At 31.4% G+C, this 26,388-nt stretch overlaps 1 protein-coding gene across 3 annotated transcripts; it reads left to right on the top strand.

The window, feature by feature from the left end:
* Positions 1-113: 113 nt before the first annotated feature.
* Positions 114-26,291, top strand: LOC115884342 (meiosis regulator and mRNA stability factor 1). Of its 3 annotated transcripts, XM_030902898.1 has the most exons (24): positions 118-224; positions 323-540; positions 597-835; positions 888-1,042; positions 1,112-1,247; positions 1,302-1,477; positions 1,949-2,028; positions 3,118-3,266; positions 4,118-4,360; positions 4,415-4,552; positions 7,320-7,520; positions 8,142-8,330; positions 8,711-8,877; positions 10,150-10,534; positions 11,716-12,045; positions 15,640-15,795; positions 16,868-17,098; positions 19,358-19,558; positions 19,636-19,903; positions 19,961-20,139; positions 20,916-20,963; positions 21,025-21,208; positions 21,466-21,564; positions 25,450-26,291. In XM_030902898.1, exons 2-24 carry the CDS (start codon positions 351-353, stop codon positions 25,491-25,493), a joined length of 4,188 nt encoding a protein of 1,395 aa, XP_030758758.1. In that variant the 5' UTR covers positions 118-224; positions 323-350; the 3' UTR covers positions 25,494-26,291. The 3 variants fall into 3 exon arrangements, with proteins under 3 accessions (XP_030758757.1, XP_030758760.1, XP_030758758.1); XM_030902897.1 differs by having other exon boundaries at positions 114-540; XM_030902900.1 differs by lacking the exon at positions 15,640-15,795 and having other exon boundaries at positions 114-540.
* The last annotated feature ends 97 nt before the right edge of the window (positions 26,292-26,388 follow it).

Genomic DNA, 26,388 nt, shown 5'->3' with positions numbered 1-26,388 from the left:
GCCAGGATTATACTTTTCTGGATCATATATAATTATTGTATATTATCATATACTAATATGTTATATAAGATATATGTTCTATGTTGATTATTGTTCCTTTCATAAAATAAACATCAATTTTATCTTTTCGTTTTCCGTTTGTTATGTGAAAAGCATTGAAAATTTTAAACCTTTACATTTAAGGCCCTTAATGCTTTGAAACCCGGACAATGCTTAGTTAATTTGTAAGCTTTATCGTTATCAAACCTCTAGTCAGTATGATATTTTTATCTACCTATTCCCATTTTAATTGTCTGACTTTATAACATTTTATTTTATAAAGTAGAATTTAAGGTTTACAATAACGCACAATGAACGCCAAGCAGGATTCCAGCGATTCCAACGATTTGGAACAAAACAAAGCTTTTGAAAAACTTAATTTATCGGACTGCACAGGTACAAAATCAAAATTTCCTCCTCCGCCTAGACTAGCTGTAAGCGCCAATAACTCTTATTGCTGCTCGTCTCAGTCTGATAGCTCTACAAACAGTATTACTTGGGGTAAATATAGAATAATCTCACTTTCACGACAAAGTTACTTTTACATAATACGTTAGGATCAAATGTTTCGGTAAAAAAATACAGAAGAAGACCAGGTTTTGCAAGAAAACTACCACCTATGGGCATATTTTGGGACATTGAAAATGTTTGTGTACCGAAACATAAAAGTGCTGCCTCGTTAGTACAAAAAATTAGGGAAACATTTCTGGAGAATTACAGAGAATCTGAATTTGTGGTCGTGTGCGATGTTAAAAAAGAAAATCCACAAGTATTGCAGGAATTACACGATTCTCAGGTATACCACCAATTTAAACACTGAAAAACATCTAGATATTGTCTGTTTTTAGGTTAATTTAATTCATGTATCTTCTACCTCCAAAAATGCGGCCGATGAAAAATTGAGGCAATCGTTAAGAAGATTTGCAGAAGTTAATCCTGCCCCATCTGCAATTGTACTGATCTCAGGAGATATAAATTTTGCTGGTGATTTATCTGATCTCAGGTTTGTGTTATCTTTAAATATCACCAATAATTTACTGTTTATTCATAACAATCTTCAAAATTGATCTAGATATCGCAAAAAAATTAAGGTATATTTGGTACACCAGCAAAATGTGGCAGAAGCATTAATTTTCTGTGCAAACGAGCATATTTATTTAAACAGACTGATCCAAGACTTACCGAAAAGTGTAGGAAAGAAATTTGTAGTGAGTTATTTTATGCCTAAACATTCTGTTATGTGATAATGTGTTATTTTTTAGGATTCTAACACTGTGTATTATTTAGAAGTGACGAATTTACCTAAAAATATTGAACAGGCCAGAGTAAAATGTAGGCTTCAAAAGCTGACGGCTAACTGTGGGGGAAAATGTATGGAATTCACTCCAGATAAAAGCGTAGCTTTTCTTAGGTTTGGAAATTACGATTTGGCACTAAGGTACGTAAAAATTAAATTATAAACTCTATAAAACACACTTTTTAAACTAATTTATTTCACTGTATTGAATATTATACCCAATATTAATATATATTTTTGAATTATTGTGTTTACATTATTGTTTGTTCTGGAATTCTTGAAAAAAAAACAATTGAAGATAAAACTTGTATTCGCCATTTTTTTATAACTCCTCTGAGCCTAAAAAAGATCCTGTTTTTATCATTTGCCACAACTGTAAAAAATCAGTGAGACTGTCGTCTTGCTACTAAAATGATCAGTTAATTTTTAATGAAGTGATTTTCATTTTTAAACAAAAGTATTATTACATTTTTGTTGTGGGAATGGCTCATTTCAAACCTTATGAGCGAAATTATAAGTAAGTTATCGTTAATTTTTTTATTAAAATTAGGATAAAAGAGTTAAAATTTGTTGCTCCATGTGTTCAAAAAAATGTTTTAATATTATTTTTAGGGCTCAGAAACGTATACAGGGTGAAGATGTTTTCGGCAGTAAAATTAAGGTTTTATCGCCTTCATTACGTAGTTATACAGGTAAGTAGTTTTTATAGATTTCTTATACCGTGTGATCGAAAAAAAACCGCGCCAAAATAGCCGATACCTGTATGTCTTTTACTAAAAATTGACTTAGAAATTTGACAAAAATTTCTATTAAATTTAGGAAATAGTTTAGAAAGTTCTCAGATACAAATCAATTTTGAAAAAAAGGTATTTTTTCTGAATGGATTTACACGTAAAAAATGATTGGTTGAAAAATGTTTCCTTTTTTTAATTAAATATTAGTTTTTCACATTTTTTGTGTCAATTTTGTCGGTCAATACATCGGTCTGACTGAAATTATAACAAATTTCATTTCAAAGGCCACCATGACTCCTTTTTTTCAATTATGTGATATATTTTCCTGGAAAATGTTTACTGTGTTCCATTTAAGTACTACTTTGACATTTTTTTATGTCAATCTTTAATAAATGACATATAGAGGTCGTCCTGACAGAAATTATGATCAAGTTTAATTTCAAAAACCACTGTTACGCCGTTTTTTTAATTATATGATATATTTTCCTGGAAAATGCTTACTTTGTTCCATTTAAATATTAGTTTGTGACATTTCTTCATGTCAATTTTTAATAAATGACATATATAGGTCATTTTGACAGAAATTATGGTCAAATTTAATTTCAAAGACCACGATGACATCGTGTTTTTTCAATTATATGATACATTTTCATGTTTGTTCCATTTAAATATTTGTGACATTTCTTCATGTCAATTTTTAATAAATGACATAATATAGGTCATTCTGATAGAAACTGTGATCAAATTTAATTTCAAAGACCACCATGACACCGTTTTTTTTTCTATAATAACTTTCCTATAATAATGTATATGATATACTGTCATAGAAAATGTTTACTTTGTTCCATTTAAGTTAATTCATGTTTTCATGTAAATTTTTAATAAATTGCATATATACATAGGTGGGACTGACAGAAATTAAGATCTATTTTAGATTCAAAGACCACCGTGACACCGTTTTTTTTTCGATTGTATGATGTACATCTTTTGGTTTTATGAATATTGTCTATGAAAATCTTGTTAGTTATTAAGCCTAAATATATTTAGGACAAAAAATTAAAAATGGTGACAACAGGTCTAGTCAGCAGCAACCATTTAACACCATACCTCCTCCGCCATTGCTTGGATTTGGCGGGTATCCTTGTAGTTTATCAGGCTCAGAAGTGAGAGATTTTGGACAGAGAAGAAGGAGTCAGGTAACGTTCCAAGTATAGTCTGTCCAGGGTAATAATATATGAGTTATATACACTTTAAAGTTAAAATGACAGACAATTGTCTGTCATTTTAACTTTAAAGTAGATTTTTTTCTTTTTTTGGTGTATGGTCTCTCGAAAACATATATTCTCTCGCAGGACAGACTATATATATATAGTTAGAATAACTCTGTTAAGTTTTAATAATTAAAACGATATTCATGATGACAATAAAAGGCCGAGTCTGATTGCTAGAAAAGTTGAGGTTACTTTTTCAAGAAATTTCCTTTATAGCAATATGTGAATACCCCGAAGCATTCCTGACATTTTAACACTCAGAGAAATAAGTAAACGTAGATGATCTCTCTCTTTTTGTTTAATATCAGTTGAATATATCAGTATACAGCATTTCACGGTAAGGTTTAAGTGTGATAAACCTTAATCAAATTTACCATTATTTCAACCGTAGAATCTAAAAATAGAATAATATACAGGGTGTTCCATTTAAAAAAAATACAACTATAATATTTTTTACTTATTTGAGACACTCTGTATCTTGTAAAAATATTTTTAAATTGTAGATCTAATAGTCCTTCAACAAACCCAAAACTTACAATTTGTAGAAACTTAATCGTTTAGCTACAATACTCCGTGTCGTATGTGGTGAACAACCCTGTATAACTCTGGAAAACATTGTGTGAAGACTGAAATTACAGTGAATTACAATTCACACCCAACCAACCAGGCCAACTCTATGATTACTTATTTTTTTCTGAGGATTTGAACACAAAAAATTAACAACTCTACATCTAAAATTCACAAGTATAATGCATATTTTTATTCTGATCTCTTAGGAACCGGGTCCAGCATGTAAGAGTAACCTTTTCCATCCTATCAATCCCATGGGTCCACCCCCAATATCACCCATGGACATCAGCTACGATCAGGTACCTCAGTTCTCCAGAAGCGCCCCAGTCAGCAGACTGGGAACCCCTCAGGAACAACTAAACGCCGCTTTGGGGCCGTATACCCTTAATTGTAGCAGGAGAGTGCATAAAATCAGCGGAAGTTCTGAGCAAAGTGATTCAGAACCAAAGGTATTATTGTTTTATTTTTGAATTAATTTTTGTTATGGTTTTATTGGTTTTTAGAATTTCCTTTTGAACGATTCAAGTACAAAAATACAAAACAATCAACCGGTGGACTTAAACATAACAAATTTAGATCCTAATATCGAAACTAAGGAGCTTAGAAGACTGCTTGGTGCTATGATTAAGGAGTATGTTATGGTAAGAAAAAAATGTTGTAGTTTTTTTTTAAATAACTTGTAAATAGCATCAAAAACGACCTTGTTATATAGCTCAGCGGTTCTCAAAATGTTTCTCAGACTCACTACCTGGATCTTTGAATAAGAAGACTAAGGAAGGAGCATATCAAAAATCTTAGGTATACCGCGTGGGCCTCAAATATGGCCGACTTAAATTCCGGTTTATCAGTGTCGTTCTAATTTTATTTAAAAAATGTAAAACTATGATGTAGGGTAGATGTGGGGTAGACTCAATAATTTGTTGTTTTATTTTACGTTGTGAATAAATGTTGGTAGTTATTAAAATTGTTATAAAAATATATAATTCTAAATAGATAAATTCAAAAAATAGATAAGTTATAATAAGTATTTATTACTAGCGATGGGAACTATCGAATGAATTAGACTATCAAATGGTTACTGAATGAATGATTTCAACTATCGAATGGTTTCATTCGAATAAAATCATTCATTCATTTGTATACTAAAGCATATGTGACAACCTCGCCGTGCGACTAAATGATTATCGTTAAGCCACGACTATCGAATGCTTTTTATAAATGAAATTTAGTATTCGTTTGATTTTTGTCTGCGTCAGTGCATCATTAGTCCTTCCAAATTTTTATAACTTGCCTTCTAAATACTGTGCTATTTTTGCGTTTATTAAAATATTTAAAATACTAAAGTAGTAGTGTTTTTTTTTAAATTGATGATTGTGTACGTGTGCAGGTGGTTAAAATTTTTCTGAAAATTTGTGTGATTTTCCGATCTTTCAATTACTTAATTTTATACGGTATATGGTCTATTTTTTTAATGGGAAATTTTGAGAAGTAACAACTTTTAAGAGAGATGAGGTGAACTTACAATTAATTTTAAAAATACATATGTATTTGTATTTTAGATGTTTTAGTAATATGAATTAGTTGAACTTAATAATCATATTTAAGTAATGTGGTAATGTGGTTAAGTAAATGGTTATCGAACTCAAATTTTGGGATGGGAAAATTAAATTGATTGATTAAAGTTTTACACGTGCCAATTTAAAAAAAAAGTTAACGATATTTGTATTTTGTTTATTCTAATTCTCTTACATTTAGATTTTTGCGAATAAATATTTTATTTATTTTTTAAAGTAAATGCCAGTAAAAGCAAATATTATTTTTAAATACTAATACAAAGTAATAAAAAGTAATACACATATATATAATTATTTTGATTTCTATTTTTTTATTTATATTTTTCTTCTATTACACTGCATGCTTAAAAAATTAATAAATGTTTATATTTCATGATTTTAAAATTTGTTGTTAATATAACAAATTAGTTCTGTAATTATTATTATTTAATAAACCAACGTTGCCACACAAAAAATTTAGAAACTATATTATTTTTAAATAGGATCTAATATAAATAATTTGGACTTCTAATTTGTTGTTTATATTTTGCTACTACTTAAAAAAATGTTTATATTAAATGATTTTAAATTTTGGTGTTAATAGGTATAACAAATTATTACTGTTATTATTATTTATTAAACCAGTTTTGCTTAAAACATTAAAAATCATTTTCCTACATCCAAAATATAAAGTATTATTGCAGTGTAACAACAGAATATTAATAAAAAATGCAAAATATATAGTCATACTATCCCTAACTAACTATAATACCAAAGAATAATATTCTTTGCTAATACCAACTAATACGAATATACGGCAACAGCGCCGTTCATAATGTATTTTCTGTGTAAATACTAGCACCTCAATAAAAAAATAATGTGTCCTTATCTTTATCTGACTCAAAATCAAAGATGCCGGCTTTTTTCATACCATTGCCACCGACCGCTGTCGGGTTTCTAGGAAAGAAACCTACGTCGCCGGGCGACAACTAAAATCCAGTTTATATTTTATTATAATCGATCCTGACGAATAAATGAATTTTACATATGAATGAATTTTATAAATGAATGGTTTTTGCTGCCGAATTAATATATTTCTAGGAAGATGACGCATCTATTCGATATTTTTATTCGAATAGTTTTCGACGAATGTTTTCTTACTAGCTATCGAATTATTCGAATGAATTGCAACTATCGAATGTTTCGATAGTATTTATTCGATAGTTCCCACTACTATTTATTACCACAAACATCCGATACGCTACTGAAGCAGGTAAGTCAAATTAACGTATCTAAATTCTTTGACATCTAATCTTTGACAGGTAATAAATAAAAGCTAAAATGCTAGAAAAATATATAATTTAGTTAATTTAAGTGAATTTCATAAATGATCGGTTTACTACACGTATGTATATTATATAGTCACTTACTAGCGAAAAGTTGTTCCATTATTTCACTCAATTTTTGCCGAGATCTACCGCACGCTACACAACCAACTATTTTACAGTCTTTTTCGATAAATCGCAATATTGTTACTGTTAATTTAAGTTCTACCACAATTTTCTTCTAGATCTACTACCTTTAAACAACTATCAGTAGCAGAATAAATAACAAATAACATAAAATAAGCTCAGTAGAGACTGACAAATTCGCAAAATTTCAAATGTGTCAAATGAATCGTCAAACAGAACTGTCAAAGATCCCCTCGCTCCTCTAGTCAGCTAGTTTTACATATAAAATGACAGCTATCTTTATTTCTAAGCCAAGTCTAACATGAAAATAAAAAAGGAGAAAAATGGCGCCCCTCTGTATACTCATTTCTCTGTTAAAATACTGAGTGTTTCGAAATTTTCAGATTTTACATCTCAACGTGGTAGTGCAGGCCGATGGCACACCAGTGGCCAACCTCAGAGTATTAAACGCACACGACGCGCAATACGTCATATCTCAGTTACACAGGCAGAAATTAGGGCACAAAAGAATCGTGATATCTTATACTCAGAACAATTCTCCTGATCCTGATCAATTGAAGATCATGGTTGTCAATATTTTACAGGTAAAATTTTTAGTTTTTTTAATTATTTTTTTCTTTTTAGGGTTCCGTACCCAAAGGGTAAAAACGGGAACCCTATTACTAAGACTTCGCTGTCCGTCCGTCCGTCTGTCACAAAGATTTATCTTATGAACCGTTATAGCTAGACAGTTGAAATTTTTACAGATAATGTATCTATGTTGCCGCTATAAGAACAAATACTAAAAACAGAATTAAATAAATGTTTATAAATAAAAAAGTACTTTCACTAAACATTATCTTTTAAGTAAGAATTTTACATAGAATCTTTCAAGTCCTCGATGGCCGCGTGGTTAAAGCGTTAGGACTTTACGCTGCTATGACATTGGAGCCGTAGTAAGGCAGGTTCGAATCCTAGTCAAGGCGACTTTTATTTAATCGTTTTTTTTTATTTTTACGATTTATTTTTACTTTTTACATATTTATTATTGATTAATACAATTTTTAGTAATGTGTTTCTTCATTTTTTTTTTAAATTATTTATACGCGCATTCAAAATTTCAGCTAAATTAATTTTTTCTTGTTTAATATAAAAATAATTGGTGTTGGTGTTTTTTGACTTCATTGTACCTAATTTTTACTTCAAATATTACCTACAAACTTTAGGACATGCCAGAAAAAAGGATGCCATTGTTCAAATTTATGGAACAGCTAGAATTGAAGTATCACTGCACGGTCTCAGTGTCGGAAGTGAACAAATTGAAGGATTCTGTCAAAATCTACGACGAAATGGGGTCCAGGATGATTTCTTTAACGCAAGAGGCAAAAACTAACCCTACAAACAACTTATCTCAGGTTTTATATCATGAACATACTGCCTATAGTCATTCTAAATGCTTGCTCTGTAATTTAACGCAGAAGACAAGGATAAAAGTAGTTTTGACAGATACATAAATAAATGCAGTGTTGCCGGATCCTCCATATGGCAGTTGGTTGTAGTATTAAAACTAATTCTCAATATATTACCTGTCTAATATTGGCAGCAATATTATTTGACACACCTATTTAAGCTGTAATTTTGATTCTTAATGGAACATCTGGAATCACTGTTAGAGAAGAAATATATCAAACTACACCTCCATCATTGTCTTACACGTTAAAATCCAGACCACAGATTAAGGATGACCGGGTCTGTATTTTTATTTTTATAGGTTAAAAAGAGGGTGTTTTTTTAGATGATGGTACCATACTGTATAATTCATTGTCCGAAAGGTTTACAAAGCAGAGGGTTCTTTGAATTGAATTCTGGATATATACCTAGCGTTATGATGACATTGTCACTGTTCACTGCCAAATTATTGGCTTTGTTGTCTTTGCATATGGGTTCAATGCCACTTTTAAGGTGAGTAAAATTGGTTTATAAACCTTATTGAAATTAAATTAAGCGAACTTTTTTATTGAAATATTTTTTGAAAATTTTGCAAAATCATAAGATGTGATAAATATTGCAGTGATCGTCAAATTCCGATGGTGTAAATTTTCTAAGCAAATTACGTAAGGCTATTTTTCTAAATATTTATATTGATATCTATTATGAATTCACGTACTTGTATGAATTATATTACTGATTAGGTAACTAGGTTACTACTATTTATATTTTATTATAATTTGTAAAACTATGTACCACTCTAGAAATAAAGACTTTGATGATATTTAAATTAAGAGGATTTCTGTATACAGGGTGGTCCAAACTGTATTCCGGAAGCTTCGGCAGCATATTGTGCAGATAAAAATAAGTAAAAAAGTTCGTATAAATGTATGTCCTAAAATGCTCAGTTTCGGAGACATAGAAGTTTCATTCAGGGTATAGAAGTTTCATATTTATTTCGATTTTTTTCGAATAATTTCTGAAGTAACGTCAATATTAGGTTGGGCATTAGTGTCTGGTAGTTTTTTGACATAAGAAATTTAATTTTGATGTCAATATGAGTCCTATTTATAGGGGGCGCCACCTACATGTGTTTTAACTGTTTTTAAGAGTAGTAACTTTTTGTCCGTACCTGTATAAAACAACTGAGTGAAAAAATATTCATTTCCGTGATTTTTTACGTAAAAAATGTTTCTTGGTAAAAATCGTTAGGAGCAACCATTCTCAAGATATTTAGAATGGAAATATGATATGATATGAAATATGTTGAGTAGATAGTTATTTGACTGAAATGATAGATTTGGGAATTTTTAATTTTTTAAAATTAATCATAAAAAACGTAAGTGTATATTTTTTTACTTAATAGTTTTATACAGGTACGGATGAAAAGTTATTACTATTCAAGCAAGTTAAAAACAACGTAGGTGGCGCCCTCTACAAGTAGGAGTCATATTGATAAAAATCAAAAATCTCATGTCAAAAAACTCCCAGACAGCAATTTTCATCTAAATATTGATGTTACTCAGAAATTATTTGGAAAAAATCTAAATAAAAATGAAACTTCTACACCCTGTATCTCCGAAACTAAGCATTTTAGGACATACATTTATACGAACATTTTTACTTATTTTTATCTGCAGAATATGCTGCCAAAGTTACTGGAATACAGTTCGGAACACACTTTGAATAATAATTAATGTATGCCTGTATCACGCTGTATGTTATTTTTTTGTCATCATCTTTCAGCTTTCAAGAATGTTACGAACAAGAATACCATGAATCCCTCCCTGTATCAGAAAGCGGTGTTCCCCTAGAACACCTAGTCACATGCGTACCCAACGTCGAAATCAAACTAGTCGGTTCGAACAAAAACGTCAAAATCATCCAGGAAAAACTGTGTCAGAGTGAAAACGCCGACGACCAATGCCGTGTAGCGCCATCTTTAGTCCCCAACGTGAACCTGCTGTGCAGGGAAGTGGTGGATCTGTTGAAAACGACGGAGAAGTGTCAGCTGTTGCTAACCAAGTTCATTCCGGCTTATCATCATCATTTCGGCCGTCAATGCAGAGTGGCGGATTACGGTTACACCAAACTCTTGGATCTGTTTGAATCTATTTCTCATGTAGTTCAGGTAAAGTATTATTAATTATTAATTTTGTGTCTTGTATAGGGTGTCCTATTTTCGTGTGTTTATGTTTTTCTTTGTTTATCAGTAGCGATACAAAGATGCGGTTTTCACATTACTGTGCTACATTTTTATGAAACTGAAGATACTACCACAGATTAGGTATCCTATATATTCGTGGTACGAAAATTGTTTTTTATGACGATGTGCAAACGAGTAAAATTTCCTGTGCGCAAAAATAAACTCGCGTAAAATAATAGAGATATATCGCTAAACCGAATAGCGTGCATGGACGTTAATAAGGCCAGCTGTTATTTCCTTTACGTGAGGTGGTATTGGTGGTATTAACTCTCTTCATTTATAGTTATAGGATTGGAAAGAATTCTGTTCGCGTCGCGTCCGCTATTTAAACTTAACCTAACTTTGAAATTGTTTTGTTTACTAGGTATTTTAAAACTAAAGGTTTAAAGTGCTTATTCCCAGTGCTTTATTGTTCAACGTCTGCCAGTGGGTTTAGGGCAACAAGCAACAAATTCTCTTAGAAGGGCTAAGTCGTCATCTGCTGTACACCTAAGCCTCTTTATAGGTTCTTTAATATTGGAAGAGGTGGAATCCATATTTTGGGCCATATTTATTTAATTAAAACTAATCCCAGCTACTTAAATATCAAATTACCTAATAAAACTAAAGTAATAATTAAAAACAATTCAAACATAACCTAAAATAAAAGATCTCACCGGCCGGCCCCGGTTGTCAAATACCCGCACATGCCCATTTAAGCAATTTTTAAACGTTATTTAGAAATAGCGCTTAGTGTAATTGATCCGCAAATTACGTCAGGCGGTAACGTTATTAGCGGGTGTTGCGTTAAAAATTGACTCGCGCATATCGTAACCATGATATGGTACGCGTAAATACTGCATGACGCTATTCGGTTTTCCGATATCTCTCCAATAACTGTGCCGGTCAAGCCCTGTGCACAATTTTAGAGGCCATAAGTGGGCGTGCTATGTCCGCAAACTAGTAACCTAACTAGTGCCCGATTCCGAAAATTGGAACCCCGAAAAACAATAAAGAAAAAACAAAGTTTATAATATGTATAATCTGTGCCACTACGATCTAGATACTGTAGTCCTCTAGGCAATTCAAAGCAAGCTTAGTCTATCACTCTTGACGTTTTTCTCTAGATCATGGGCGATGGAACAAGAAGAATCATCACCTTAACCCATTCAGCTCAAATTCGTCGCTTCACATCAGACCTTTTGCGAGTGCTGAAGGTCCAACCGAACAAACAAATCACCTTTACGGCGTTTCCGGCGGCTTACGAAAAAGTGCTCAACAAACAATTCAACCCGGTGGAGTACGGACTGTGCACCTTCGACGACCTGTTGCAAGAAGTCTCGGAAACCACCGTAGTGATCACGAGATCAACCACTGACAATAACGTGTTCATTTCCGTACCGAAAAGGGAACAAACATCTGAGGAGATCGTCAGGACCAAGCAATTTGCAAATGAGGTTAGATTTTTTGACATTTATGTAGTATATACAGTGTGTTCCTTAATGACACGTGAGAAAAGAGAAAAACTTCGTATGCATGTATGTCCCAAACATCTTAATTTCGTCGTGGTAAAGTTTTCTAAAAAAAACTCTTTTTCATATAATAACTCTGATTTTATTAAAGATATCTGAAACTCGATACACGTCTTTTATGTATCAAAATACCTTTTTTGGTGTACAAAGAATTTTACTTATTTCAACCAGTGCCGTTCATACGGGTTTTACATTGAATATTTTTGGAGGAAAGAGTGGTACACCACTGACTTCTTTTAAAATAAAAATTAAGTTTCCATTTATTTCCAAACATTTTTTATCTCCTGACTTTTTTCGTCCAACGAACGCATAGTTTTTGGTTAAAAAAATTAAAGTCAGTTTACTTCAGGGTCAACTGGCTGAAAATCTGATGCGATGACTGTTGTGTGGAAATCAATTCTGCATCGGCTCAAAGGAAATTAAGCAATAAAACAATTTTTTTTGTATATCAAAATGAGCATTTTGATGAATAGAAGACGTGTATAAATATAACATCAGAGATATTTTGAAAAAAAATGAAAATTTTACGACTCTATCTGAAAAGTTAAGATGTTTAGGACATATATTCATACAAAGTTTTTTTCTTAGAATAGGTCCCAGAACCGCCTCCTTAAATATTAGCATGTCATTAAGGAACACGCTGTATAAATCCAATACATCCTTAAAAATAAAGCTTCAGACTGTAAGTTTTGTGGCTTTAGTATTGTAGGAGGTATTGTTTAATTATTTAATTAAGCCTATTTTATGTGATTCTGCTTAATATACTTTGTGTTGAAGATATACATCGTAGTTCAAAGTACAAATAATCAGGAAACTGCGATAACACATTTTTCAGATAAAAATATGTAAAAAAGTTTGTATGAATTCATGTCCTAAAACCATAGACTTAAAATAAAATATAGACTGAGCATCTCATTCATAAATAGCTGGAACATGCGGTCAGACAATGTCTTGTTATTGTTGTGTTATTGTTTTAGGTTATAACGAGTGCGACACGAGCGATAGATAGGTTATCTCTGTCGTAACGGTCGTTCCCTGACGACTCTGCCGAGAAACACAACATTGTCTTTCGTTTTTCAAGTACACCTGAACTCTCCGTATCATAGCCGGGTAATTTTTTTTATTTTAATGAAGCTATAATTAAATTAAAAATATATCGTATTTAAACTTTTTTATATTTTATTAAGATTTAGGACAGGTTTTTTAAATAAAAGTTTAGAGTTCAAAAAGGATAAAAATAATAAAATACACGTCATAGAAGAAATTTTATAATCGAAATTACGTAATTTTTGAAATTAATAATAAATTATTAATTTTAGTCAAATATTTACAGCCCCTAATATTAATTAAAACAGGATCTATTCCACAGATATAATAGAATCGGCGACAGGGAGAGGAAAAAAAATATGATAGTTGTAATTTTTTTTCTGGTTAAGTGATGTCTTATTATGTAAATTAGAGAAAACATAAATCTGTTCCATTAAAGCAAGGAAGGTGAAAGGAAGTGGATAAAATGAAAACTACATTTATTTAACTCGGTACTGTCTTTATTATACCGGGTGCGTCCCAAAACTGGCTCATCCCCCATAATTTTTTTATATTTTCAAATAAAAAACAAGATTTAGTATGTTAGTATATGACATAAATTAGGATTGATTGGCGCATTCAATTGTTTTTGGTCACTTCCTGTTTCACCGAAATCAGACTTTTTTCACAATTTGACTCGAAATACGAAATGTGTGGTATCAATATATTCATAAAAAAATGCTTTTTCCAAATATGCTAATGAGTCACCCTTGTTCTATTTGAAAAAATTGACATATGTATGATTAAAAATACGATTTGTACATCTTTTAACCGGCCTAGACAAGACACGAAACCCATTAGACGATCAAAGCTATTTTTCCAAGGCTCCTTGATTAAAACTTAGTGTTCTTAACAACACCATGGCACCCTGGATTGAAATTTAAAATACGATTTATTTTTAAGCGACAATGTCAAAAGTTGACATATGATATGTCATTCTATTCAGAGTGTCATTTTTTATCGAATAAAGTAGCAATATACCGAGGGTGCCTTTAAAAATCAAAAGATGTAATCATTTCGGTGAAACAGGAAGAGACCAAAAACAATTGAATACGTCAATAAATCCTAATTTATGTCATATACCTACTAACATACAAATCTGTTTTTTTTTATTTGAAAAAAGTTATAGGAGTGAGCCACTTTTGAGACGACCCGGTATATTAAAAAATATTATTTCATAATGTAATATCATTTTAAAATTCTTGTATGTTATTTTAGATTCTGAAGATAATTTTAGAATAAACCGGAATATATTTTTAATAAAAACATTATTAATTATTAACAGGGTTATAATTATGATTTTCTTACCATGTAAGTAAGTAAATAATGTAATGTAGAGAAAAAATTCAGATTTTACATTTTACTAAAATATTATCTAAATAAGCGCCTTTCACAACGCCACTCCACTACGAATGACAATGTTAGGAAGTAAAATAAATGTGATATTTTGACACTTTTTACAGCAGAGCTACCACCTGACCTCTAGCTGGAAATTTAAATTTTTAGTTATTAATATAATTATTTGGAATAAAACTAAAATAAAAATGAAACTTCTATACCCTGTATCTCTGAAACGCAGCATTTAAGGACATGAATTCATACGAAGGTTTTTACTTATTTTTATCTGCAGAATATGTCGTCAAAGTTTTCCGATTGCAGTACTACCCCAACTAATAGGATTGCTCATCCTCATAAGACGTACGTTCGCCTCTTCCCGCGCTTCAGCTGACAGTTGTGACCTCATTGTACCTATTGTATTGGCGATATCCTTGTCATGATAGTGTGTATTATTAGTTGCCTATGGCAAACTTATAAAAATAACAGCTGAGAAATTTTGAGTTAATTATTTTGTCAATTTTAAATGTGAAAAAGGTGTTTTTAAAGTTTTTAGAGCTATAGAGTGTATAAAATACGTTCATTTTGTGTTGTGGATTGTGACAAAGTGCTTACTAAGTGCCTACGATATTGTTTATTAATTATTTTAAATCAAAATATGGAAGTACTCTAAAAAGAATGCCTGCAAAAGGTGCTGCTGGGAACTGCTGTTCTTAAAAATGCATTATCCAAGTATTTAATAAGATTTATACAGTTAATTTTCTATACTGCGTACATATAAGATGTTTAAATAAATAAACTAAATAATGAACGTTTTGCATCCGGTAACCAATAATGCACGTGTGTGTATTATTGGTTGCCGGATAAGGACTAATAATCATGACAAGGACTACAATGACGTCACAAAGCGAGGAGTTTTTGTATGCACCTGGCGGACACTTTTGGCTGAATGGGCAGTCCTATTAGGTTAACTATTCTTGGTACTACCCTGTATATCATATGCTTTTACAAATTAACATCCTGAATTTAAAAAAAAAATATTTTTAAAGAGAAACAATTTATTTTGCAATTTTGCTTTAAATCTTCTTTGGATTGTAGGTAGTAGATTTATTAAGGCACACCCCGTACTATACCATGCTTTTTAACCGATTCGTTCCCTCATACCATCATCATTTTGGTCACCAATGCAAGGTTTCCGATTATGGCTTTACCAAACTAACCGAACTTTTCGAAGCTATTCCAGACGTGGTAGAGGTAAACCTAAACGATATAGATTAACATGGGTACATGCCACAGATATAGGGGGATATAGGGAGAATGAGTTTCAACAGTGGCGTGCACATAATGTAGGCAAAAATGCGTTTACATTATAGCTCTTAATAATCCAACAAATATTACCCAAATTTCCCAAAATTTAGAGAAAAAAAATTATAATAATTACTTATGCTATTTTTATTTTATTATTATACAAATATTTGCCTATCCTGATCTCATTAAGACTGCACGCCACTGAGTTTCAATAAGTGCGCGTCCAAAAATCTTTTCGCCACTGCACTAGAAGAAAATCTTATTTGAAATTGTAACATGCGGTTCATAACGACAATTTGACTCGAAATACCAAGTGTGTGGTACCAAATTATTCATAAAAAAATGCTTTTTCCAAATATGCTAATGAGCTACCCTCGTTCCATTTGAAAGAATTGAGATATGATTAAAAATACGATTTGGGTATCTTTTAAACGGTCAGAACAAGACACGAAAAACATTAGACAATCAAATCTATTTTTCCAAGACTCCTGGATTAAAAATTAGTGTTTTTAACACAGCCATGGCACTCTAGATTGAAATTTAAAATACGATTTTTTTTCGACGAAACTGTCAAAAATTGGCATATGATATGTCATTCTACCTAGAGTCTCGTTTTCTATGGAATAAAGTAAAAAAACACCGAGGATGCCATTTAAGAATCAAAAGCTGTAGTCATTTCCGGTTAAACAGGAAGTGACCGAAAACAAGTGAATACGTCAATCAATCCTAATTTACGTCATATACTAATATACCAAATTTCGTTTTTTTTTATCTGAAAAAATAAAAAAAGTTATATGGGTGAGCCACTTTTGAGAATGCTTATTTTCCGCATCCCTATATCTCTGGCACATTCATAACGATCTAACCTCTATGTTCACTTATTTCTCTGAAACTGAAACGGTATTCATGTTATTTTATAGTCTTTGTGAAAGTCTTTGTCCCGCCATAACATCATTTTGTGTTCTCTACCTGTTGATTTGTTTAAAAAATATTTATTTCTTCTTTTGGCGTTGATCAGATAAAAGAACTGCCCGATGGTGAGCGTATTGTCTGCCTAACTCTGGACCAATCGCTGAAAATCTTGGGATCGCAGGTTATCCAGCTCATTAAAGGTCCAGGAGGGGGCAGCTTAAGAGTGGATGACTTTCCCATGTTTTATTTCAAAGAATACAATTATCCTCTGAATCCTCAAGTCTACCAGTGTGAAACTATAGTTGAAGTGGTGGAAAAACTCTCGGACTATGTTCAGGTAATTTACTGATCAAAAGTGTTGTAGGTATAGGGATGGTAATCGATGAAAAACATCGATATCGATACTTCGATATTTCGGAAATCGGGGATTTGTTTTCTCAAGGGTTTTAAAATTTATTGGGTAATATAAATAAATTTAGCTATTCACACGTTTATATATTATATTTTTAACAAGTAAGTATACAGATTGTTAACTGGACAGTTACTTATAAGGGAACAGAATGGCAACACTGCCTATTGAGAACGCATGCACTTATAGGGTTTTCTGCCGACTCGTCCCGTCGCGTCGTCTATCGACGAGCGGGCCGAGGTTGCCATATTTCAACCATAAAGCTCTTGCCGCGAGTAATAAACAAATTAACAACCTGTATAAGTAATGTTTTATAATCTGTTTACCTTCGATCGTGAACTGTTTTTGATTTCTTCTATTTTATGTATAATATATTGTTGACCCGTGTGGACTCGACTAACCTAACTATATGTCCCGCCCCCAGATGACCGTAATATCGCATTAAAGAATGGACACCGTAATGATTCATTCGAACGTTCGAGAACAATCGAGTTCCACTGGGATGGAGTAGTACATACGAGAACATTCGAAACCTTCTCTATGCACCTAATGATCTATGGATTATTCGAGAACTCTTTAGCTGTGGGTATAAAATCCGACGGTTGGAGCCTGAGGAGCACAGAAATAAATAGACGAGTACAGTTGTCGCGCTAAATTCAAAATCAATTCTTTCTAGATAAATAGTTATAAATAGTTTGTATATAGTTCTTTAAGTCTTTTAATCGTTATTGTTTGTTACTTAGTGTAAATAAATTGTGACTTTCTATCCACACGGAACCGACGAAAAACGTAACAATATTATTTTTTATTGGTAATGGCATTATTTCAACCTCTTATTTTAGATATTCATCATATCTATCTGTTTCTTGTTTTCGTTTAAATATGTCAGAGATTAAATTTAAATATATAAGTAAAGGCGCGAATAGTCAGACGCTAAATTGATTTAGGTGGTAGATAGGAACTTAGAAAACTGCTTCTATTGGTTAGTATGAAATAAATCAACTAATCGCGAAGCACTTCTCACGCCTACGTAGTTCAAAGCTGTTGAACGAAAAGGATCGCCTTATGTGGATTTTGTATAGCTCCACCTCAAAAATTTGGCTTCAATTTCTGTTCCTTACTAGCTAGTCTAAGACTAAGGGCTGGCAAAGGTTAGTCTTGGGTCGAGATTTCCGTATGTAAGAAGAGTACAATGCGTTTATAATGTACTGAATAAAGAGAGGACAGTAACCACGTTGCCAAACGTATGAAATAAACCGAGAAACTGTGACGTGGAAGGGGATATAGCAGATTTGTCGCAGTTGACCGGTCGACCCAATCAATACCTCTGTGAGTCCTTAAAGTTCTAGGGAAAGGTGTACGTCATGCGTTCAGCTTCACGATTTAATTACGTCTCGTGATACTTGATTTGTTTATTTATTAACGAGTCGTTGTCATTTTCCCTATAGCTTGAATTTTTTTAAGTGCAAGCTAGAAACACTTGAATTTTTGGTAAAAATAAGTGGAATTGAGTGGGTGTTCGATAGTGGTCGCGCTATTCTAATAGCGATTCTAATCGATATCTCGAAATCTATTAGAAATAATAGATTGTAGTTTTTTCAAGAACTTTGTTAATATTTCTGCTGTATTTTCTGTGTAGACAGTATGTGAAAATCTTTATCAATAAAAAAATTACACGATTGCTGAAAATTGCTATGCTCTAAAACTAAATGGATGGATTGTTTACAATTTTTGAATGGAAAAAACAACCTTATCGAATTTTTCTTATGTAAACATATTGTAAAATATCCGATCTTAAAAATAAAAAAAGTTTCAATATCTAAAGTGGTTCTTGAGTTATGGCCTGTTATGTGTTAAAAAGTTCAGTGTTTAAATTATCGCGATTACTGACGTTTTCTCGTTATAAAAAAATGACACCCTAACGATATCCTTATAATTCCATTTCAGATGCTCAGAAACATTACAAACCTGATGATTTTATCTAGTTATCTCTTGAAAAAAAAGTCTTTTAAAAATAAGCGGTTTGCGATCGTGATTTTACTTTATGTATTATCTAAATATATTTAATTTTTGGGTTGTTTTGACGCTATTGCCAACCAAAGAAGCAAAATCAGTATAGCCAACTGATTCAATCAAGCGTTCACTAGGGATTGATTTATTTTTTCTTCTCCAATACCAATACTCCAGGTAATCCATAGCAATGGTGGGTCATTGCTTCGTCCAATCGACATGGATATGCTTCCCGATATTCTGAGGGTTAGGAGTTGGGCTCTGTTGCTCAACCCTCCACACGTCAAGGACTTCAACACCTTCAAATACGAATACCAGTGCAGTTACAACAGCAGTTTCTCAATGGATGCCATCAGAGATATCTCTAACGTAGTTACAGTAAGTATTTTTAATTTTGAATTTATTTGAGTTTTATGAAGTAATGTTTCACGAAGTATATGTTTATTCCCTTCTAGATATCTTCAATGAACAACATGGAATTCATATCGCTAACCGCCCTCTACGTCCTCGCCGCTCAACTATACTACGTGATCTGTACCAACGGGGGTTCCGTCCTGTTCTCCCAACTGGAGAAACTCTACATGGAACACTACAACAAGCCGATAAAACTGTCGAACTTCAATATCAACTCGCCCAACGAGCTGTTCAACTATTTCAGTTCGATATTTTTTATCAGGAGCAACAAGAAGAAAAGCGTGGTCGTGTTGAATAGGAACCTTCAAGGTAAGAATAGAATTTTTGAGATAATAAAAAAAATTATAAGTATTTTTATTATTACAGAACAACTAACGCCATTAACGATGAACCAGATGGATTGTAATTTAGCAACAGAAGCTTCTGATGACATGGAAAGACAGAATCATTGGTGTGTCCCTGGTGGAGGATCATCGCAAAACGACGCGTGTCAAGGAGCGAAAAAGAAGTATTCACCTCCCAAGCCTGATACTCCTCCAACGCCGGTAAGTCTATTCTAAATAAATCCGCAAGTCTAATCTAAAATACCACAAGTTTATTTTTTTATAAATCGTTGATAAGTCTAGTCTAAACTTTGGCAAGCCGTTAAGTCTATTCTAAATACAGATACTTTGGCAAGCCGTTAAGTCTATTCTAAATACAGATAAGTGTTCTAAACACTGGCAGGTATATTCTAAAACGTCGGTAAGTCTATTCTAAAACGCGTCTAATGTAAAACACCACACGTTTTCTTCTAAATCTTCGATAAGTCTAGTCTAAACTTTGGCAAGTCTGTACTAAAACCAGGTAAGTCTATTCTAAAACGTCGGTAATCTATTCTAAAAGAATACGCGTCTATTCTAAAAAGTTTTTTTTCTAAAACCTTGATAAATATTATTTAAACTTTGACAAGTCCGTACTAAAACACGGTAAGTCTATTCTAAATACCAGTAAGTCTTTTCTTAAGTATTACTAAAAATTCTAAACTTTGATAAGTCCATTCTAAACACAGAAACATTTCTAAACACTGGCAAGTCTATTCTAAAACGTTCGTAAGTCTATTCTAAAATATATTACTGCTTGTTCTCTTCTAAATTCGTTAACTTTTATATCTATAGTCCGTCCAGCGATAGAATACAAGGAAATTTGAAGAAAAATAACATTTTCAACTCTTTTTGGGGAAAAAATGTATTTCTGGACTCCAAATTTACTCTGTTAACTACCAAAAACTTCCACCCAAAGATTCCAGCTTGAATTACATATATTTTTTTATTATTTTCAGGGTTCAGGCTCAATATGGAGCACCCCTTCCAAATATGAAGGCTCTATGGTATGATTCAATGATCAAAAAATAAAATAATATTGTTTTTTTATAACAAATTTTTTTATAGAGTTTTTCTGTGAGCGTTCCTATCTCACTGAACCCTACCTTGATAGGCAACACGGAACATCTAGTCTCACCTGCCCGTTATTTAACATCCAACCCTTGGAATTCACCCAAGACCTTGATGGTACCGCCCGAGCCAGCAGAACTACCATTGCCTGATAAGTTATTACGTAAAAATTTACTCAAAGGTAAGTTTTTCATAATTTTTATAATAAATATAACATGATCAGTTAGATACTAAGTTACAGTAAGTTGTTGCTATCTCTTTCCTCTCCTTTACAGTCCAGAGATGTTTTTTTCATCTCAATTTAATGTAGTGATATTGGAATTCAATTGGCTATAGCCAGCCCAATGTAATTTTTATAAGTCTTTATCTTTACTGATCTCTCTGTAAATGCCAATAAATTATGAAATAATAATGTATTCAAACTTTGTTTATAAACAGAAGGAATGTCCGATGATAGTGCCGACTCTGGAGTTAATATCAAATTGGATAATTCCCCGTCAGATTACGAATTTGAATCTTCCTCTTCTGATAATCAAGGTATAGTAAACACTATTAGTTTACGCCCTGTATATAGTTCTTTTTCGTGTAACTTTTCCTAGTGTTGATATCGTCAGTGAAACGTGATAACCTGCTAACTCCATTTTTTACGTTAATAAGTTTTTTAATACCATTAGAAAGAGAAAAAAATACTCTATAAGTAGGGAAAGAAAATACATTTTTTCCCATTAAAGAAAATACTCCAAGTGATCTGAAATAGCCACCGAAATGCTGCTATCTCCGTAATTTCCGTTACGATCACGCTAAAGCAAACATTTCTTATTCGTATGTTTCTTTAGTACAGTACATCGATCCAGGGTCGCACTAGGCCAGGGGCGCACTATCGCCTTACGTTTTGGTCAATTTTTCCCTATTATATACAGGGCGAGTCTTAAACAAGTGCAAATATTTTTAGAAGTAGTATATTTCGACCCATGAAACACGATTATGAGGTTTTTTACGCGAAATTTTTTTTTTGAAAATTTGGATTTTTTTTAAAATTTTTAGTTTAAAAACATACTTTGTAATATGGCAATATAGGTAGTAGATTAAATTTACAAGAAAGATAATCCTGATTCGCAAAAAATTGGAAATTTTAAAAGTGAAATAACTCGGTTGTTTTGGATTTATTTGAAAAAAACGGTAAAGAGAAAATATGTTTTTTTTTTCGAGATTTACCAGCCCTGAAAATATTTGCACTTATTTAAGACTCGCCCTGTATAGAAATCAGGAAACTACCCTAATGCAAGGTAAACCAATGCAATGCAAATATTGTTAAGAATAAATAATGAACTATAAAGGGGGTCCGCGAAGGCTGGGGCCCCTCTAATAGTTATATATACAGGGTTGTTCACCACATACGACACGGAGTATTGTAGCTAAACGATGATATTTTTACAAATTGTAAGTTTAGGGTTCGTTGAAGGACTATTAGAGCTACAATTTAAACATATTTTTACAAGATACAGAGTGTCCCAAATAAATAAAAAATATCAAAGTTGTATTTTTTTAAATGGAACACCCTGTATATTATTGCATTTTTAGTTTCTACGATTAAAATAAAGGTAAATTTGATTAAGGTTTATTACACTTAAACCTTACCGTTTTTGAAATATTTTCAATTTTGCGAAATTGCAGTATAAATTTTAAGGCTTCATTTCTCCGAGGATATCAAAATTTTTAATACTAAATATTTACTGAAGTTTATTTATTGATCAATTATTGTATTGCAATAATAAAAATTATACTGCCTTATACAGAGTGTCTAAAAATTTATTTTAAATAATTACTAGCTTTAAACGGCAATAACTTATTTAATTTAAATAGAAGACCCTGTATATTTTATGAGAATCAGATGCACAATTTAATTGTCTATCAAATTGTATTATACCACTTCTTACCTATTCCTTCAAGTTTTCGTAGAAAATGCATTTTCTTATAATTTAGACCTCATTTATCAATATATCCATGGAATATTGACATTTTAGATTGTTTTTAAAACAACAAATGTACAAAATGTACAGGCTAGTAATATTATCGTTTTAGTAAACGATAATATTAGTAACCATTTGTAAAAAGAAAACTATTTAAATCTTTATAAAAGAGTATACCATTAATTAAATATACCACCAGTATTTCCGCCCAAATACTAATTAACTACATACTTAATTGTGTTCGTTAATAAATTATTCTAAATAAATGTGGATTTGAGTCAGAAATCAATATAATAATAAGTTATCACAATTAAAGTCTGTTGTTATAAATAAGCATTTATTAAAAAATGAAATATCATTTTTAAGGTGTTATTTTTTATCACACTGTCTAATACCCATACAAAATTCAGTTTTTTAGTATTTGGAGCAATTATTATTAATCAATGCAAACAGTCAGTTCATGTAGTTTGAATACTGGAATCATATTAATTGGTCATCTTTAACAAATATTTAAACAGTTTTTTTTTTATTTTTTTAATGAAATAAACGAACTATATCGACAATATTAGTATCTGTACTCTTTAAAAATTTGGTACATCTTTAAAAATAATCTAAAATGTCAGTATTCCATGGGTATATCGATAAATGAGTTCTAAATTACAAGAAAATGCATTTTCTACGGAAACTTGAAGAGATAGGTAAAAAATGGTATAATACAATTTGATAGACAATTAAATTGTACATCTGATTCTCATAAAATATATAGGGTGTTCTATTTAAATTAAACAAGTTATTGGCCGTTTAAAGCTAGTAATTATTTAAAATAAATTTTTAGACACTCTGTATAAGGTAGTAAAGTTTTTATTATTGCAACACAATAACTGATCAATAAATAAACTTCAGCAAATATTTAGTATTAAAAACTTCGATACCCTCGGAGAAATAAAGCCTTAAAATTTTTACTGTAATTTCATAAAATTGAAAATATTCCAAAAACGGTGTGTGATAAACCTTAATCAAATTTACCTTTATTTTAATCGTAGAAACTAAAAATGTAATAATATATAGGGTGTTCCATTTAAAAAAATACAACTTTGATATTTTTTATTTATTTGGGACACTCTGTATCATGTAAAAATATTTTTAAATTGTAGCTCTAATAGTCCTTCAACGAATCCAAAACTTAACAATTTGTAAAAATCTAGTCGTTTAGCTACAATACTCCGTGTCGTATGTGGTGAACAACCCTGTATAATATGGCCAGTCCGACCCTGCGTTGATCCGTTCTGTTAATACGGGGTATCCGCAAAGGGTAAAGGGAAAAATGAAATTCTCTATATACGAGCAATTCATCGGCGTGCTATAAATAGTTTAAAAAACATTACTTAGTTGTACAAGAATTTCCATAATACCTAATCAGTTTTTTTTTCAACGTTTTTCCATGTAAATGATACACAATTTTTATAAAAATTAAAAAAATAAGGAGAAAAGTAATAAAAAAAATTACGCACTGTTTTACAAGCTCGGTCTACTACCGTTGTATAAAAATTTGGATAAGCATGGAAGGATTCTACCATATCTTTAAGAACTATAAGTTTAATTTTTAAATAATTTTCATATTCATTAAGTCCAAAATGCTGCTACTTCAGTTCTTTAAAAATGCATTAAAAATTTATTCGTTTTTGGACTTGTATGTTTTGCTTCTAGACCGTCGATATTCTAAATATATGGTTATGAATATCATATTTTTTAAATTTAATTCATTATTTCTAAACCTGTTTGGCTAATATTCAATTCCATTTTCAAAATTTCAAACAATAAAGGTTGCTATCTCCAGAAGTATATTTTTATTTCTTATTTCTACAAGACGAATATCTGCTATCTCCCTATTGTGTCTGAAAAAAATTATATAACAGGAAATATTGAGATTAATTGTTCCCCAGCAAATAAAATTCTTATCTCTTTATCATATTAACGCATGAAAATACTCCCTACATTTGTGTACATATTTTTTTGTACCGTTTTTCCTCTCCTGTAAAATTAGAAATAATGGAGTTAGCAGTTTATCACATTTCACTGACGATATGTGACATTGTGTATTGTAACGCTATGACTAATTCATTTAAATCAGCCATATTGAAGTCCCATCGCTGTCGCGTTTTTTTCTTGATATACGCCTACCTTAATCCTTTTATTCAGTGGTCTAACTTATGCGAAAAGGACTATATATGGATATAGTATTAAATACCGTATGATCGAATAAAAACGGCGTCAGCGATGGCTATGAAATGAAGGTCGCTGACATTTTATATGGGAAATGTCATCGATCGTCATATCTCAGCCAACTGGATGCCGTTTTTTCTCGATCATACGGTAGTATTATATAGTATTACTTAATATGTAGTATATTGTAAAAACAATAAATATTATTTAGCTGTGATATTTTTAACAGGTGTACCAAAGAAACTTTACAGCACCTTTTTAAATTTCAAATAGATGTCGCCCGGTGTCCGCAGCATGAAAATACTTCTAGGAGTCTTTGTATAGTTAGGTTGTAAATTTTGTTAACCCTACTTTTTTCTAAGGCTAGATGAGATGCTAGATGAGATACGTATATACATATTAAGTCATTCTTCTTAAGTAAGAGTCTGAGGCTGTGAGAAAGAGCATATAAATTCTTATTTTAAAATATTTACTCGTTTTAAGTGCTGAAAAAAATCACCTAAATATAAGAAAATTATGTTGTTTTTATGGCTTAAGATTCCTCTTATTCGTTTTCTGTTATGAAATGAAGTGTTTACCCTTCTTTACCTCTTTATTGCTGTATTTAATGCTATATTTTAAATTTAAGTAGCATCTAGTTTGAAATAAAAAGACCTTGTCCTCATTTACATTCCTTTTAAAATAATTGTGAATATTTTGTAAAAGTTGATTTTAAATGTTTGTGAAAAAAGTTGATATCATATATTTCTCAATTGTTAGGTTATTTATTTTTATTGTGTTCTCCCCAAAGGGCCTTTATATGATATCAACTTTTATAGTCATGTTTTGTAAAATTAATTGTGTAAGATTAATTTAAATTGTGATGTAATTATGAAGCATCATTTCTTTCTGTAATATGCCAGCCTTTTACAATTTTATATAACTTATTTTTATAATATTTTTATTTGTGACAAATTCGTGTAGAGTTTAGGCATAACTATATATCTGTACTTAAAATAGATCGTAATAGTATTTGCCAAAAAGATTGTGGATGTAATATTAATATTTTCAATAAATAAATGTTTCAAATTAGTCATTGTTAATCAGTATCTATCTGCTTACAGGGTGGCGCTCATACGACGCGGACGCCGCAAGGAGAACGCCAGTTTTATGAGCATATAACTTAATT

Source organism: Sitophilus oryzae, unplaced genomic scaffold (assembly GCF_002938485.1).
Source record: "Sitophilus oryzae breed Bouriz unplaced genomic scaffold, Soryzae_2.0 scaffold_227_pilon_pilon, whole genome shotgun sequence".
NCBI classification, from domain to species: domain Eukaryota; kingdom Metazoa; phylum Arthropoda; class Insecta; order Coleoptera; family Curculionidae; genus Sitophilus; species Sitophilus oryzae.
The sequence above is the reverse complement of the archived record's forward strand: the minus strand, read 5'-3'. Positions and strand labels throughout refer to the sequence as shown.